The following is an 18,915-nucleotide window of genomic DNA, read 5'->3' on the forward strand; positions in this document are numbered from 1 at the left end:
GAGAATTAAGTCTGTGCCATTCTCTTTAGTGTTTGCCCTGTCCTCCCAATGTTCTCTTAGCCGCCCGCATTTTGACAATAAAATAACACACCGAGGCAAGAAACTGGAACCAAGAAAAAAAACAAGTCACTTTAAGCCATCAGTTCGCATGGACTGATTTAAAATCTGAAGACAAGGAGCGACTAGGTGAGGTTGATTTTCTGCTCAGAGTTGTCGGCATTAGCCACATAGCTAGCGGCTTTGATTCACTGCTATAGGAGTCGCCGGTAAATTAAACATCAGACCTGATTAGTAGAGAAATGTCAAGCTTTGTGCTCGTCTATTACGGGTTTGTCGTCATATCTACACTATCTTTTGGAGATAATGGCTTTTGATTCTGCGAAAATTAAATCGGTGGTGGCTTTGCAGCGAGAAAGCTGCTTTGCTAACATTGTTTTAGTAGCAAACCGGCGGCCTGATTTATTTTGGGAACTTAAATATGTTTTTAGCTGACAGTAGTATTTTCTAAAGACAGGTTGCATAATCGCTCAAAATAATGTAGTTGACCTTTATTATGTTTCTGCAAGTGCTTTGCGTGCCTGTATGCGTCAGCTAACTGGCTAGCATACAGGTTAATCTCATAGGAACAGAAACATTTAAGGTGACATTTCATCTGCAAGTCGGGTAATTTCAGGTAAGGTTCGACAGACTGACATTTGTGAATTAGCGCTTAAAACGTGACTGAAATCGGAGTTTTAACGCCCAAATATACATTTTTAGACCGCGTAGAAGCGCCAGAGCACGCACAAGATGCGTGACAAAAGAAAATTAATGTCTGGAGGAAAGACTGATGAAATCCAGTTAAGCAGTAAAAAGCTTATAAGTCTCTTTGCTCAGATTTTTCATCATTAAGTCAGGAGGAGAGCTTTCACCTCTACAAAAGGTGCATGCCATCTACTGCAGCATTTATTCATTGGGTAATTTAGATTAATGCAGAATTTAAACAATTTTAGAAACTGTAGGACTGTAATCCATCAACCGCCTCATTGCGATAGTATCCAGAAGTACTGGGTCAGCTGTACAAGTAACTGAATTCAGGTGTTTCAGCCACTATCGTGGTCACAAGTGTATAGAGTCAATCACAGGCTAGGGGTGTCAAACTCTGGTCCCTTTAACTTTGAGATGTGTCCTTAGTTGAACACATCTGAATCAAATGCCTAATATTACCTACTCAACATGCAGTCAAGTTCTTCAGAATCCTCCTAATGAATCTTATTTCAATCAGGCGTGTTGAAGGAGAAGCTCATCTAAAGGCTGCAGGACACCGATTCTTGATGACCGGAGTTTGACACCTATGAGCCCTGGGCCTGTATTCTCAGAATCCTTGGACTAAATGTAGCTCCTAATACTTAGAATTTCTGGAATTTTTAAGATTTTCTTATAATTGTACCTCAGCAAAGTCATTCACAAAACGCCTTAGGCCTTACCATAGCTCTTAATGTGACAAAATGTTAGCAGTCGAAAGAACTTTTAGAGAGCCTAAGAGTGTCTTCAACAGAAAAGACTGACAAAGGAGAGATATTTTCCGTAAAATAGATAGAGCTGATGCTGTGTGGCAATGAATTTTAATTATGCGGGGTTTTTTTAATCACGATTTCATTATATGCTTGGTTAATGTCTATCAGCTGATTACTAGGAGTGTATTTGCTTTCTTTTTTTTCTCTTATTTTGTGTGTCAACCAATCGCAGTCAAAACTTGACCTTATTGATTTCAGAAAAATTCAAGAAGTAAATTGATCGCAGTGCAAAGCATCAGGTGCAGGGATGCACACATCCACTGGTCTGTAGAGGATCTTGTCTGGGTTGCTAAGAGAACCGACCATTTCATCCTGCATTTTGCAAAGTATGATGCTTCATAAACAGATGATTATTTGTTTTAGTTTGTTTTTAGAAACAACTTAAAAGAGTTTGTAAATGAACTTGATTGGCCTGTAAAAAGTCCTTATCTCAGCCCGTTGAAACACCTTTGGCGTGATTTGAAGTGCTCTGAATGCGGTGCTACTTTTTTTTTTTTTTTTTTCCTGGAAGATGTTGTATTATTTCCCACTCTGCAGATTTCTCGTCTTGACTTCAGCATCAGAGCAAAAGAATGTCTCAGCTCCAGTTTCAGTGTCCGCCTAGCGCCATTCCTGCTGCCTCTGCCCCGCTGCAGCTGGGGCAGCCGCAGCCTGGCTACAGCATCCCGTGCGCTACCGGCGCCCTTCCATCAGAGAGCGCCAGCCAGCCAATCAGAAGCTCTGCTCTGCCCGCTGGCTCCGCCACTCCCTATAACACCGCCACAGGTTTGTTTGCCTTAAAATATATTTTGGTCTCCTGAAGGATGCTGATGCATGTCAGTAAATAAAAAAAAAAAAAAAAATCTTTGAAAATGCATTGTTTTACCATTTCACTTGAAAAAATTAAACATAGTGATATATTTCACTATTTTTTTTTTTGTGAATGAAAATTCAGTTTCTCATTTAATTAGGACATTAGATGAGGCCAATAACATGAATATACACTGCATGGTAAATGCTCACTTCTCGACTGGGGCTCCTTTTAATTGTTGCAGTTTTTTATGGAGGTGACCATAAAATGCATTTTGTTTTGTCTTATGCAATATTCAAAATTTTTACAGAACTAATTTTGGTTTTTGTTGGGTTTAAGCCATGATCATCAAAGTTAACGTTAAACTCTTGAAACAAATAACCCTTTATGTACTCAGATCTTCTGAATTGAAATATTTCAACAAAGGGACCTTTTAAGTGTTTAGGACCGTGTTAGGTGGTTGGTTGTGAGTGATTTATTTTGTTTTCTTCTAGTTTACAACATGGCAAACCCTAAAGAGAAGACCCCCATGTGTTTGGTGAATGAGTTAGCCCGTTTCAACAAGATCCAGCCCGAGTACAAGCTTCTTTCTGAGCAAGGACCAGCTCACTCCAAGGTACACGTCTCCATAACAGAATTGAGTTCTCCGACTTGTTTTGTGCCTTTTATTCTAATGAGGCAAGTTTCCCTTCAGATTTTCTCGGTGAGGCTCACACTGGGAGATCAGTACTGGGAGGCCGAAGGAACCAGCATCAAGAAAGCCCAGCATTCTGCCGCTGCATCTGCCCTCGCCGAGACGACGCTTCCCAAACCCACAGCGAGGACGCCCCGCAACACCGGCAGGAACCCAGGTGGGCCGCTCGAACCTGCTCCGGCCCAATCTGAGCAATCATTTCCATAGAGGAAAATGGACACGTGGATTTTATCTTAAAGGAGTTTTCTGCTCTTTGCCTTACAGTAGATGGCAGCACACACACCATGGAGTTGAATGCACTTTGTTTGAAGCTTGGTAAAAAACCCAACTTTAAACCCATCGACCCATACCCGGGTATGCGACCACCAAGCTACAACTACAGCGTCCGCGCTCCAGGACCTTACCAGCGCTCTATGCAACAGTGAGTTTACATCACAGGGGCAAAAAAAAAAGTCAATAAAATGTTTCCATAATTGTCATCTGCAGTTGGTTGTAAACTCTCTCATTGTGTCCAGGTACTACTATCCATTTCCTCCAGTGGGACCAATAATTTACCACATGGAGCTTTCCGTCGGGAGCCAGCAGTTCACTGGGAAGGGACGGACGCGGCAGCAGGCCAAACACGACGCCGCTGCCAAAGCCTTGAAAGTGCTGCAGAAGGAGCCAATGCTGCAGCAGTCGCCAGTGGTGAGAAAAGTAGAGCAGCTCAGCATGAAAAGGCTTTTATGCGGTGCTAGATGGAGACTCACAACTTCTCTATTTTTAATGTTGTTTTTGACAGATGAACGGAGAGCCCGAGGAGGAGGAGAACTTGAACAAATCAGAAATAAGTCAAGTGTTTGAAATTGCTCTGAAAAGGAACCTACCCGTCAACTTTGAGGTTCGAATGGATTTGCTGTTCTCGAAGATCCAGCTACGAAGGAATAAGAAGGGATTGTGTGTCAAATATATATTGTTACATGGGAGATTGCTGTTTTTTCCCCCTCCACACAGATTTTAAAGGAAGAAGGGCCTCCACACATGAAGAGTTTTGTAGTGCGCGTTGTAGTCGGGGAGTTCGTGGGAGAGGGTGAGGGCAAAAGCAAAAAGATTGCCAAGAAGCTGGCAGCCGCCGCAGTGCTGGTGGAGTTAAAGAGGCTCCCCCACATACCCAGCGTGGAGAAGAAGCTGCCGCGCATCAAAAAGAAAACAAAATCTATAATCAAGGTGATGCAACTTTTAACTCTGGTTGGGATTAGTCAGAAGAGGCCTAAAGGCTGCTCATAAGGTAACGATTTATCCATCGTGTCAACAGCTGCAGACCAGCCCCGAGTATGGCCAGGGGATGAATCCCATCAGCCGCTTGGCTCAGATCCAGCAGGCCAAGAAGGAGAAGGAGCCGGAGTACAGCATGGTGACAGAAAGAGGTCTGCCGCGGCGCAGGGAGTTCGTCATGCAGGTGAATCATCTGCAGTCTGAGGCATGCCGGTAGCCGCGCTTCTGTTTGCGCTTCTTCTTTGCTTGTTCGTTCTCTGTGGGACTTTTGGTGATTTCCACCGTCTGTTGCAGGTGACCGTGTGCGGCCAGACGGCAGAGGGGCTGGGGCCGAGCAAGAAGGTGGCCAAGAGGAATGCAGCTGAGAAAATGCTGGAACTGTTGGGATATAAAGTGCCTCAGCCTCAACCTCCCAAACCAGCACTCAAATCTGATGAAAAGGTAACTGCTCGGTTTTCAAAAAGAAAAAAAACAAAGTTTCATGAATGTATTCATTTTAAAGGAAACGCAGCACAGCTTTTACAACATCTCCTTTTCTTTTGTTGAATTAGTTTTTATTAGTGTCCCAAGTTTGAAACGGATAGAAATCGAGGCCAATGCAGCTCAGAACTTGGCCAAAGGGATGACATCACCTACAAAAACCTAGGCTTGTTCATTGACCACCTACAAAAAACAGTGATTATAACGGCCTAAAGTAAATGTAACTTAACTGTGGAACTCGCCTTCTGAAATTGAACTACGCAATCCGTGAATGTCGGCAGATATTTCGTAGTGACAGAGAGCTCCAGAAATAAGTTGGGCTCGTGGAGCACATTTTCTGAGTTGCCTGTGGTTATCTCTGGGATGATGGCTGCTGAATCCACGCCATTAGAGCTTTCCCTCATCGCCATGACGTGATCTGTAACGTTTCCTCATCCCTCAGCTTTGGGGGAAGGTTCTTTCCTAAAAGCAAAGGCTCCTGATTGTTTGGTATCGCTGAACGAAAAGGGTTTTGAACGGAAACTTTATTTTTGGTGGATGACGGGTAATCCATCCTTTTCACTCATTGGCATATTTGATGTTTTATATCAAAACAATGAGTAGTTTTGTTCTCTTGCTTTAGGCGGCTTTTCCTTTTACAGGGGCACGTCTCCAAAAGGCTCTTTGTTTTTGTTAGAAGAGTGTTGGAAAATAACCTCCGTCATTTGAAACCAGGCGGATTTATATATATTTTTTTTTTACGTTTTTAACTCCCCTGGCTCTAAAATGATATGTGCAATTTAATGTTATAAATCCCAGTAAAACATATGTATGTGACTTGATATTTTTTCATTCAGACGCCAGTGAAAAAGTCGTGTGATGGGCGCAAAGTGACCTTCTTTGAACCAGGTTCTGCAGAGGAGGCGTCTGCGGGTAAGTCTCCATTAGAGTCGCCTTGAATGGGTTAAAAAAAAAAACATCACAAGCATCTTCTCACACGGGTGTTCATGTCAGGCTCCAAGGAGGAGGACTTCCGCTTGCCTTACCTCAGCCACCAGCAGCTGCCTGCGGGTATCCTGCCCATGGTGCCCGAGGTGGCGCAAGCAGTCGGGGTCTGCCAAGGATCCCAGGTCAAGGACTACGGCCGAGTTGTGCCCAACCCAGGCAACACCACCATCACTGCCACCATCGCCAACGAGCTGCTGTATGCCGGCACGTCCGTGACCGCCGTGACAATCCTGAAGAACACAAACAACATGATCCAGGTTCCCCACGGACCGCTCACCAGACCGTCGGAACAGCTTGCCTATCTTGCGTCTGTACAGGGTCTGCAGGTAAACGGCACCTTGCCTTCACTAAAGCGTGGATTTTATAGTTGTATTTTTTTTTTCTACAAGAATGCGATTTGCTTGCAGGTGGAATACAAGGATTTCCCAAAAAACAATAGGAATGAATTTGTATCGCTGATTAACTGCTCCTCCCAGCCTCCGCTCATCAGTCATGGCGTTGGAAAAGACATAGAGTCCTGTCATGATATGGTAAGTAATTAAATATAACTTCTATAAAAGTACTTATGATTTATGAAAATATCCAGAATCCATTTATAGCCACTTAAAAAAAACTCAAATTAGCTGGAAAGATGTCTATTATATTTATATATGTATATTTAAAAATACGATGCAAAAAAAAAATAATAATGATCACAAGAAAACAGAGCTTTGTTTTTCATAGTACTGTTTTAGAATGGATCATACTTAACATGAACAAAATTAAACATGACTTCTGGTGGATAAAAGGACACTCAGTGTTCAGTTATCCCTTATTATCCACACGAAAAAAAAAATATTGTTCCCTGGAGATACGCAATGTATGCATATATAGTCTTAGAAAAGTACATTTTATTTGTATAGCAACTCTCATTAATGAAACTCTCAGTCTTTCACAATAAGAATGCATAAAACTTAAAACTGGATTCAAAAGGCAAAACAAATTAAGGTACAGATTATTTAACATTTAAAATGGGTTTTAAGGAAAAGCATGTTTGGATAAAAATGCCCCTTTTTAAATGAGAAATGCTCTTCCTTCAACCTGTTTTACAAAAAATGAACTGAAATATCTATCGATGTGTAAAGTCGTTGCAGGAATGCAGGTTTTTGTTTGCAAAACATTTTGAAACATTTTTTTTTTCTATTTCACAAGTATGCCCTGCTTTAAATACTAATAAAATACAATTTGGTTTGTAGTTGTTCCATCAAAAAATGTGATGAAATTCAAGGAATATCAGTATTTTGTATGTAGTTTTGCAGATTCATACACACAGCATCTTTTCAGCTTCTTTTTTTTTTTTTTTTTTTTTTTGAGACGACAGTTGCAGATGAATATCTAGCAACAGAAAAACGTGACAATATATGTCCATTAGTGAGTCAAACATTTGCTGAGTATTAAAACTCTTCGGTGCCTTTGGATCTCTGAGTTACTGTAATGCAAGACAGAAGGCATTGTTAAACCTGGTGCTGAGCGTAAACCAAGAACTGTCTGTCTGAAATGGGCTTCAGTGTAATAAATGTTATTCCTTTTATCTCTGCAGGCTGCTCTGAAAATATTGAAGTTGCTGTCAGAGTTAGACCAGCAGCCAAACGAAAGGACAGGGAACGGACCAGCCTCAGGGTAAGACGTGAAGAAATGCCACGTTGACATTTAGTTATGCATTTATTTACCCATGAAATCATCAACTTGCTTATAATTAAAATTTTTATTGGAGGTGAAAAGATTATTTATTTATTTATTTTTTTTAGTTTTGCGTTTGTGGTATTGGTTATTGAATTACTTTATATTCAAATAAAAATAAAAGTGCAACTTATTTAAAATAGGCTGGATGCAACGTCTAATAAAACTTTATATTTCAAGAAATACAAGCCGAGCTTGAGGTTCTCGCGTTGAAATACCTCCAGCCTCTTTTTTTTTTTTTTTTTTTTTTTTTTGAGGGAACAATCCTTTTTTTTTTACACTGCGTTTCTTGTTCTACTCTGTATTTTCCCCCTATTTGATCAGCCTTACAGCAAAACTGAATCTGATCTTTTTTTTTTTTTGCTGCAGGTGTGGCAAGCAGGAAATGGAGGGTGACCTGCACCTCAAACAGGCTAACTCAAGCACATTGGCACAGACGCTGGATAGCACGGCTTAGATCAGGTCTGGTTGTCTGTGAAAGCACTAGAGAAAACTCACCACACTGCGTTCTTGTTTTGGCTCGCTGCGGATAGCTTCACCCACTGTGGGCCCTGAAGTGTGAAGCTTACTGTTACAAAATGTTCACAGTTAAACAAGATTGATAGGAAAATAGCTTCTCCTCCTTAATGTTGTTTAATTGTACACATTATTTATTTTTCTTTTCAGTATAGAAACAAGAGCTGCATCCTAGTCAATGATTTTTCTTTTTTTTTTTTTGAGTGTATATGATTAAACAACAACAACAAACCCTTAAGTGATGAACTGTGAACGTTGTTTTGTTTTGGATAGAAATTGTTTCTTATATTTTTACATGTTTTTATGTTTTATTCCCACCAAGCTAGTTGATAAAGAAAATATGTTAAGTTTGGGCCTCTTCTTGGTCTAGGGTGCAGCTGGACGAACCTTTGTTGATTTTCCTAGAGTGCTTTCTATAAACAACCAAAAATTATTTACTAAATGTAGCGTGTGATGTAATGTGATTGTCACTGCTGTGTGTGGCGGTGACGTCCCCCATGACCCCTTTTTTCTCCCTCATGTCATCTTCCCTTCTCTGTCCATAACCATAATGGTAATTAAACTTCTGTGTCTGCAGGCACAAAACAAATACTTCTACTGTCTTGCACTTTTTATTCCCCCCCCCCCCCTCCCCACTGTCTACTGATAGCTGATATAGATACGATAGACTTTCTCCGAGCCTGATGTGAGCCTTTTTATTTATTTATTTATTGTTTTTTGGGGGGGGGTTTGTGGCTGAGATGCTAAAACTCATAGTGATGGAAAAATTGTAAAGAAGTAAATGAAAGGAGGAAAATGTTAAAAAGCTTCTAGTTCTTTTTAACCATTAGTTTCCCATTTTAATTAGAAAAAATATGGTAGGTTTTGTATTTATAAAGATTTGGGTAATTTGAGCTGTAATGTAATATTATAGACTGGAAAAAGTTTAAGTCAAAATGGGAAAAAAAAAAAAAAAAAAAAAGGAACTTTTTTTGCAGTACATGACTGGAGATATTTATTATGCAGCACTATGCTTTAGGGAATCCATTAGTCTCGCTCGCTCCCTTCCATGAAAATAAATTTGGGCATTGGATTTTGATGCACTGCAACACTGCTGTATTCTGAGAATGGCAAGTCTTGTTCCTCCGATGTTGGACCTCAGTGACTTCGAGCAAAGCGTGGATTTCTCACAGTTTTTTCAAAACTCATGGATATTGCACATTAACCTCCATTTAGCTATTCACCTTCCGTTTAAGATTGGATTATATCAAACCTTTGAAGTTTTGCTTTTTTTTTTGTTGCTTTTTTTAAACGTTACTGTTTGTAAGAGAATAGCTGAAACAAATGATTATTTTTTTTCTTTTTCACTTATATATTGTATCCCGCAATATCCAGCTACATCAAGTTACAAATGGAAAAAAAATATATTTTCAACATTTTTGATCTGCTGACATTTTTAAAATATAGTGACAATAGTTTGAGGGCATTTTAAACTACGTCTAACCATTTTAGAAACCTGTAATTTTCATATTACTCCTCGACTGAGTTGTCACTTAGCACAAATTTCTGAATGAATAGTTGAACATTTTTCTGCTGCGTTAATAATAGCTTTACCTTTCGTCAAGCTATTTATTCTTTCTACTACATGCAGTTTAACTTCAGTGCGAGACCCTAACTCTCCATTGTTTTGCCTTTACTCCTTGTTGCTGGTGAAAGGGAATGTGGACCAGTCTTAACCTATGACATGATGTTGGATTTCCATAGCAACAAACTGAAATTAGACGTTTAGATAAAGAATGTCGATAGGAAAGCCAATTCTCATTTGCTGTGGAGTTAATGTGATGCTCACGCTCTAGACAGGAAAGTCAAGTAGAAGAAGCGGCAGATTCATGGCTTGTCAAAGTGTCAAGATGCTTAAAACAATGGTAAGTGCAGTCATACATTAAGCACTGGTAAAAAACCAAACGCTAGAGCAAAGAGATGCATTTTCCCTCCCTGTGTCCACCATGTAGGAACACAAAGTGGCCTTCACCTCTTCAACCTTCTCAGTCAGCGACTCACAGAATAGAAACATAAGAAAGCCCACAACAGCAAACTTACTGGTACAGTCATCCTGCCATGTGCAACAGCCACTCATCAGCTGTAGGTACTTGATATACATTTGTTTTTATTTACCACACAGCTTATACACAATAACATGCTTAGTGGAATTCACTAAGCATGTTGTTAGGTTTTTTTTTTTTTTTTTTTTTTATTGCTAAAATTGTTTTTCTACCAAACGCATGAGTAGTTTGTACATGAAAGTCGCATTTGCAGGATCGTTTCATGCATATTTAATGAGCTAAACAGAAGTTATCCCATTGGAAGACTCGAGCTCAACAAAACAGTCTTCCAGCTTATTTGCTTCTTTTTAAGCACTTTAAAGGACACAATTTTAAGTCCACATAGTTTCCCTTATTCGAAACAAGATGATGCGATTTATTCTGATAAATTCAAATGTGATTAATAATCTGGATCAGCAGGTTTATGGACATAAAATATCCAAATCCACACTCTGATACGAGGCTGTGTTGCACGTCCATGTGGTGTTAATAATTAAAAGGCATCTGGACTTTCAGTTTGATCTTAAGGATGGTTATGCTTTTCATCTGAAGTACTTCAACTAAAGAAGAGTCCAACTAGAAGTGCAGACAGCCAGGCTGCTGTTCACCTCTCTCCGACGGTCTCTGCTTCCACCAGTTTATTTAAGCTCCTTCCTCTTGGATGCCAATAAAACCACTTCTGTTGTAAGTAAACACACTCTAAAAAGAAAAAAGTTGAACCAACTTAATTGAATTGCTTCTGTAGGTAACAAGCAATTCAATTAAGTTTATCCAACTAAATTTATTAAGTTTAACCAATTCAATATATTATAATCACCCAACTCAATTTGTTAAGTCAGTCTTACTCAAATCATTTAGTTTACTTCAAAAATGGTAAATAAACTTAAATAGCACTTTTGACCACTGAAAGCACATATTAACACATTTATTTAATGCTCAGATTGGTTGGCAACTTGGGATTTAGTACCCAGGGGACACATTAACATACAGCAGGAGGAAGCTGGAGTCGAACCGTCAACCTTCCGATTACAAGGCGACTACTCTATCCACAGAGCCACAGTCGCTTACTGGGAATGTGTCCCTGTAAGCTTGAGTCATTGTGTCAGACATGGGACACTGAATTATTTCAAGTAAAGTCAAAGTGAAAAAGGTTATTTAAGGAAAAGATTTGTGTATTTAGATGACACTGTAAAAAGATTATTTAAATTTAGTTTGGAACTTCTTAAAAGTTTGAGTTGACTTTCTGTAGAATTAAATCAAAGAGATTTTAAATGTTTATTAGAACAAAATAAATGATTTGAGTAAGAATGACTTAAATTTGTCATGTTAAACCCCCTTATGAATTAAGTTATAAAAACTTAGCAAATTGAGTTGGAAGAACTTAGTGAATTGAGTTGGATGATCATAATAAATTGAGTTGGTCAGACTTAGGATACAAAACTGGCGTTGAACTCAATTGTTTTAAGTAAAGTCAAAGTGAAAAGTTCCTTCAGGTTAAAGATTTGTAAGTTTTGAGTTAAATGAACACAAAAAAGTAAGTTGTCATAGCAAAAGCAAAAGAATTAAGTTAAATTAATGTAAATAAGTCCATAAGATGAACTACAGCCAAAAACACTTTTTAGAGTGCATATCATGGCTGCTGAGCAAAATAATGTGCCAGAGATCATTGTTGATCCTTATAGATTTATGCAGAATGGTAAAGGGTAAAGTTGAAAGTTGAAAGCTTGCCATGGGATCAGAAACAACCAAACATGGTGGCTCGTGATTTTTTTTGTTTGTTTTGCGTTGTTTGTGTTTGATGTTTAAAACCCAAACCTTATTTGGATTTAACTGGATGGGGTGTATAATTGTGTAGCAGAAGAAAAAATATGCATCCACAGGAGGTAAAAGAAAACTCTGAAAAGCTGCATTACAGCTGAAAGATTTGTTGCCATCATCTCTGCACATGCTGAGGAAAACCTGGAGAGAGCGTTCTGTTTTATTTGATTAGAGCACCTATTTTCACATGTTTGCTGATTCTACCATCATGGCCATTTAAAAAAAATAAATAAATAAAAGTAAAACTGGTCACTCTCCCATAAAGGCCAAATTTGTGAAGTACATCACTAGGACTGATGAAAAATACTTTTGCAAGGCGCTGTAAAGCACAGATGCATTCTCAGCACACCAAAATGAGAGAGGTTACCGAGATATAACCTCTCTGTCAGATGGAAGATGGAGTGTGAAAGTCACAAGTGATGAGAAAGCTTAAGACCATTATATTTTTATGTTTTCTGGGAACATGGCTTGCAACCGAAGCAAATAGTGAAAGGTTGGCTGTAATATTGATTGGATGTGGTGGGAAACATAGAAGCATTATAATGAACCTGAGCCTGTTTCAGTGTTAGCCAGAAAAAAAAAAAAAAAAAAAAAAAAACAGAGCTTGGCTGTGTAGTTAGCATGTCTGGAAGTATCACTGAATCATCAGGATGAATGGATACGATTCAAAGATTTAATCTGGCTTCACTTCAGCAGCTGCTCAACTGAGCAGTGAGAATCATATTGAATAAGTAAGAATATTATCACAATACACACATACTGTCTACTTCATAAAGGCAGGCTTCTGTGAGCCTAGTTCTGTTTTCTAGGCGAACACGAATGGCCCGGTTCTTATGAATTTAGAAATGCTTTGCGAGAGCAATTAAAGCTCTTTTCATAGCTTCCCTACCATCATTTTTTATTTAGACTCACAATTATGTGCTGTGCAGGGACTTAAAAAATGTCCCATCTCAATAAAGCTTCAAGAGTAAATTAATTTAAGACCATTTAATTACGATATAGCAACATTTATTTTGAAACAATAACATTGGCAGTGTTGCACAGTCCTCAGTGGATTTCATTAGTTGGCAGATAATTGAAAAAACTCAGAGTGAAGCAAACAAAAACATTTTTTTTTTTTTTACATATCAATATGTTTCTACTTTTCTAAATGTATCAAGCATATTTCCAACAAAGGACAAAGAAAAGGGCAAAATGATTCACTTTGTCTGTTTATATTTATAAGCAGACAACACTTTATAACTTTATGATTTTCCATTTGTTATCAATTAAAGATTTTAACAAGTGGAGTTTTAGTGAAGAATCAAGAGGACTTATTTTTATTTTAAACTGCAACAACATGACTGTGTGATTTCTAGGCTGTAATAACCAACCTATGTTTAACTTTACCAACGGCTATTTCTGTTCCTTTTTTTTTTTTTTCAGTGCACTGTTCCTTTAAAAGATGCAGCGACGTCTGATGAATAACTTCCAGCTCACCACCCTGCTTCCTGCCTCTGGTGATCACACAACTGGCACAAAACTTACTAAAAAGAAATTACTCTGTCTTGTTAGAATTAAAAACAGTAATTCTGGGTGAGAAAAACGATCACAAGGTCAAAATGCGTTATTTGTGGCCATATGCACAAATTCACAGATTTTCAAAATGTATTTCTTTTTTTCTGTTTTGTTAGATAGAATATCAAGCAGATTTTAATACCAGGCAAAGATAACCTGAGTCCACGCAAAATTCAGTTTTCCAGTAATCCCAAAGAATTTGGGGGAAAGGTACAGGGGACTGGTGAGACAAATGACAATATTTGAGATTTTTGCAAATGTATTAAAAATAGAAAACCAAATGAACAAAAATTAAAAAAAATGATTGATCTAAAGCCTTTAAGCGTGACTTATAAAGAAAGGAGCAGTCATCTGTAAAAGTCACTGTTTGATGCTTTTACATTTCAGTATTGATCAGAAATGATTTCTTTTTGCCATTGATTCTGTTTTCATCTTTTTCTTTGCGATACGCTTGGTGAAACATTTTCGTCTCATTTCAAATGTACATCTACCCGACATTACAAGGAACGTCATCCTTTTCATTCCTGCGTCCTCTGTTGCGCCAGGTCTTACTACTGCTGGTAACTATGGCAACCATATAAGAAAAGAGATGTCCCTGAGAGCAGTAACATTATCATTCTTAACAACAAATTTTGAAAACGAGCTTGTATTACTTTATCTATACGAGACTTTTACTGTTGTTACTACTGATTTTTATTTGTGTCCAGTTGAATTGAAGCTCTCTAACTAAGATACTATCGGATCACATACATCCTTTGGAGAGTTAAAGCTGACTTAATTAAAATAACACTTTTAGACCCAGCAGGTAACAGGTAATGCTGGCCCCAATCTATCTTACCTGAAAGAAGTGTTCCAGACATCTAAAATATGAACTCAGCTCTCCATTCAAGACATTATCACCACCAGTTAAAGATCTCAGCCTAATTTAAAAAACAAATCAATTTTATAAAAAAAGACACTACTCAAGGAAGTGAGAGACCAATTAACTGAACTACATAAACATACAAATAGACACCAACCCCCCCCCCAAAACAAATATAATACACATAATTTGCTGATGATTTGGTGCTGATATATTGTTTGTCCTTAAAAGTTTTGAATGGCGAAATTTTACATTTAAAGAAAAGCCGTCCAAATCTGAGGTGGTAATGTCCTTCACAGTCATTATGTTTTCAATCACGACTGGTTCATCTCATTGCTTCTTAAGTGACTCAATAGAAAACCCAAGTCATTGTTTCACACAAATGAACAATGACACGCAAATACTGGCTAATTTGCATACTATAAAATGTAATTTTCTCATCATATTTTCCAGTTTGGCACTTTGATAAAAGGTATGATATTAACAACATAAACATCAATCTGTACTTATGTTTGCTACAAAGACATATCAATAAATCTAGAGATGAAACCGCAAAATTGTAAAGACAGACGTTTTTGTTCTTCTTTGTTGTTTAGCAACTCCCACAATAATGTATCAAATACAGAAGCCTTAACTAAATCCTTGTTGCCATGGTTACTTACTTGAGTGGAAGGCTTGTCCTCCAGGTCGTCAGCTGTTGGAAACAGCACAGTAATTTAACGCGTGTGTTCTGTAGTTTCACTGGAGCCACTTGGTGACCTTTGCAAGGAGCTTCATCAAACCATAGAGATCCATCAAGATAACACGAATAAGTCGGCACAAGTGTTGCTTACGTTACGACAATCACAGTGTCAACGTGAGACGTTGCTCTAAATTAGTCCTGCAGCATCCCAGTTGTCTGAGGGGAGTGGTGGAATGACACGGTGAAAAATGAATTAATAAACTTACAAAGTGCAACCAGTTTGTTTTCAGTATGAAATAAACCACATTGTTAAATGATTATTATCCCTTTATTATATGAATATAAATATAAATCATAGCCTGAGTTATGAAGAAGGGTTGCTCCCCCCACTAGAAAGCAATGCTAGAGTTTTATTTATTTATTATTATTTTTTAATTTAGACTTCTTCAGTTTACTGTGAATACTAATTCATTACAAAGGAAAGTGTTTAGTCACATTACAAATCTATACATTCTCAATCTTTTCATTTAGGGATACAAATATCCTAAATATTTTATGAATAGAATTTGACCTTGGCGATAACTGTAACCCATTTATTAGTTAAACATGTTTAAATTAAGAGGATATTTTACCTATTTTTTAAAAAATATATATCTTTTATAAGAAGCAGTCTGGACTAGGTTTAGCTAATTCCCTGTACAGTATCATCCAGGAAACCTGATTTTACTTCCACTCTGGTTTGCTATTACCCAAACAAACACATCATTCTAAACTTCTTGCTAATGTTCAATATTGGTATTTAACTGAAAAATTAAAAAAAAAAAGATCTTCACGTCTTAAGTTTTTCAGTGTTTATAACTCGTTGATGCCTTTTAGCTGTTAACTACTAGAAATAATTCTTTATAGGATTTTTACAAGCACATCAAATAATAGCAGTTTAGCCTCCAGCTCTTATTTGACATGTCATCCTGTTATATGCAGAGAGCAAGATCTAGAACAGACCTTGTGTGTGCAACACTGCCTCCATTAAGTATTTTTGAGAAGCCCAGTGGTGAGTACAAATATGTGGGTCAGATGTATTGGAAAGGCTTTGGTCGCAGTTCCAGTTTTTCTCTCTTTTTCCTTTTCCCAGAAATTTGATCTGAACCTACTTTGTTGCACAGACTCGAGCAAAACATACCACCACTAGATGGCAACCTTGTTTCTCGTATGATTAAAAAAAACAACAACGTTCTTGTTACTTTTTCCTCCCTTCCCCCTATTCTGCAGAAGACCATCTCTCCTGTGGCAGGCTGGGGGGAACCCTCGATGTGGTGAAATCTTAGAAGGCTGGAAGCTTGTTTCTGCCCCCAAATCCTTCAGCTTTCTCTTCATTTAACCTCATTCTCCATTTTTTTTTATTATACATGCTCTGTCTGTCTTAATCGACTGTAAAATGAAAGTCAAGAAATCAAAGTTAAAACTGTAAAGTGATTTGATTTATTTCATTTTGAGTCATTCAAGGGAAATGTTGCTTTTTCATAAGAAATAGAAATATCTTAAGACATTCAGACATGTTTTTTTTTTGTTTTTTTGTTTTTTTTGTAGTACATGACAGGTACTGGCTCTGTGTGAATCACAACCAGTCACAACGCCAAAGTTACAACATGCACTGAACAGTAGAACACTTATACAGAAACAACAGCATAGAAAGTCAATGGGTAAAAATGTTCTCTGTGGTTTTTTTCTTTTACAAAACAGACAGCCTCGAGACCTACAAACAACATCGTATAAGAGCTGGCTAAGGTCGTTCAAATATCTTGTTTATTTTTTTTTTTTTTTTGTTTTGTTTGTTTTGTTTTTTTTTGTAATTTAATTCCCTGGAAACAGTGTGTACTTTACAAAGATCAATGGCTTAGGCAAGGTTGGGGTCAATTCTACTTGGAGTGTAAACCTTAAAAAAATATATCTAACATTTTATGTACTCCTGTTGATTTTGTTGTACTTTCATTCTCTAATAATACTCATTTATGTGGTGTCGCATGTGACGAGTGTACTCCATCAAGGCATCCTGAATCAACCCCAACCCTGTAATACAGTGTTAGATTCAGTGTGTGCAGCTTATATATATAAAAAAACATCCTTATTGGGTTTTTAAAACTACCACATGCTCTTTAAAGGACCTGTGGGGTTCTATCAAATAAATGCAAAAGGCTTCAACTTTTAAAGTGTGAAATATATCAGCTAGCAACCTAATTACACTTTAGATTTTAACTTAATGAATGTATCTGTACACTTGGGAGTCTTGTAAGACAATTCAGAGTATGGTTATAATGAAAGATTCTGTGCTCTTCTTGAAACTTTTTTTTCTTTTTTTTTTAACTAAAATCAAACAAACATAATTTAGTCTTTTAATTTGAGTAAATATCTCTACTAGGAGGTTAGGAAATTAAAAGGTGCTTTGTATTGTTTGTTTCATATTGGCTTCCATTAAAAATGGAGCACCCTGCCAAGCCTTAAAGAGACAACTTGTTTTTGTTTTTTTTTAAATAGGGTTCTGTGGATAATGAGTAGAAATCAGTATCTTCCCTGATTCCATTTTTTTGAAGACAAAGTGGATTTCTGCCATCTTAAAAAAAAAAAACCTCCAGCCTCGAAAATAATATTATGATAATGAATAATTGGTTCTTTTTGTAACTGAATATATAAAACTGTGGATATGATCATATTGTATTGGTACGAATCTGATTAATTTGATTATTGATTTTGATATAGCTAGATTTGATCTGGATATTCCATTTCTTGCAAAATGTTTGAAAATTATAATTTCTATTAACTGACTCTTTGTAAATAAACTCAACTGAATTGGATAACCATCTTATGTAAATATAGATTGAAAATTGATAAAGCAATAAAATAATTGAATTGGAGTTTTAAGATGACAGAAAGACATTTTGAAGCTGAACCAATCATTAGCTTGATTTCCTTTGCCAAACATAATCTCTCTTTCTCCAAGCATGTATTTTGAAAACTATTTGTTACACAAGATACTAACTGCTTACAACTATTCCACATAACCCCACTTTAACAATCCCAAACAATTGTGCTAGCAAATAAAAACAAGATTAATTGTAAGAACATACATTTTGTAATAACATGTTTGCTCTGTGTCACAGTATTACAGTCTAAGTATCAAATTAAACGTCTTGCCTGGTGTTTTCTTGGTCAAAAAGTTTAAAACTATCAACACTTGTTGGGATTCTGGTGCTCATTTCAGCAAGAGTGTGTTTGTGCATGGCTGTAAATTTGTATCTCCACAATAAATCTCAACTCTCTGAAGTAGAGTTGCTGCCTTCTGATGAAATATTGATTGTCATCATTGTTCAGAGATATTTCAGCAATAATGGTCCCTGACTATACTGTAGTATAGAAAAAAAAAACAAATAAAAGGATCACATGGTGCTTCAGGAACAGTTTTTGTATGTGTGTATTTTTTTAGGTTACATTGCTAACATTAAAGGACATCTGTGACTGTCATGTGTTTTCTTTTTAGGGGTCACCATATAGTGAAAGATGACACATATTTGACTGATGGTTATGAATGATTAGCAGCTGTTTTTGCAGAAATCAACCATTTGAAATCATCAAATTCGATGTAAGCACACATGGCTGCCGAGAACAGAAAGCATGTATCTATGAATGTAAACAAAGCCATTTCCATTGTCCAGCTGAGGAAATGTGCAATGCCTTCCAGCAGTTCTTGTGCAGCAGTGTTCAAGCGTTAGACCTATGGCGATGTTTTATTAGATAGTAAGCGGTATGTGTACTACAACGGAGCACTTGTTAAACTAACAGTTTATTGATTTTTCCTCCTAAAAAAAATAAGATGCTGAAATACAGGTTGGATTGTGTAGTATTTTCCCTAGTATTATACATGCCA

At 37.3% G+C, this 18,915-nt stretch overlaps 1 protein-coding gene across 4 annotated transcripts; it reads left to right on the forward strand.

Annotated features, from left to right (window-relative positions):
- On the forward strand, positions 1-8,585 carry stau1 (staufen double-stranded RNA binding protein 1). Of its 4 annotated transcripts, none has more exons than XM_014976150.2 (15): positions 1-186; positions 2,094-2,321; positions 2,841-2,962; positions 3,041-3,197; positions 3,305-3,461; positions 3,556-3,727; positions 3,822-3,920; positions 4,034-4,246; positions 4,335-4,478; positions 4,589-4,735; positions 5,611-5,686; positions 5,768-6,087; positions 6,169-6,291; positions 7,341-7,420; positions 7,850-8,585. In XM_014976150.2, the coding sequence occupies exons 2-15, from the start codon at positions 2,129-2,131 to the stop codon at positions 7,935-7,937; spliced, it is 2,091 nt and encodes a 696-aa protein (XP_014831636.2). In that variant the 5' UTR covers positions 1-186; positions 2,094-2,128; the 3' UTR covers positions 7,938-8,585. The 4 variants fall into 4 exon arrangements, with proteins under 4 accessions (XP_014831636.2, XP_014831637.2, XP_014831635.2 ...); XM_014976151.2 differs by having other exon boundaries at positions 3,308-3,461; XM_014976149.2 differs by having other exon boundaries at positions 2,068-2,321; positions 2,841-3,197; positions 3,308-3,461.
- The last annotated feature ends 10,330 nt before the right edge of the window (positions 8,586-18,915 follow it).

The sequence above is a fragment of the Poecilia mexicana genome, unplaced genomic scaffold, assembly GCF_051168715.1.
Source record: "Poecilia mexicana isolate PSO_F unplaced genomic scaffold, ASM5116871v1 scaffold_5, whole genome shotgun sequence".
In the NCBI taxonomy this organism is placed as follows: Eukaryota; Metazoa; Chordata; class Actinopteri; order Cyprinodontiformes; family Poeciliidae; genus Poecilia; species Poecilia mexicana.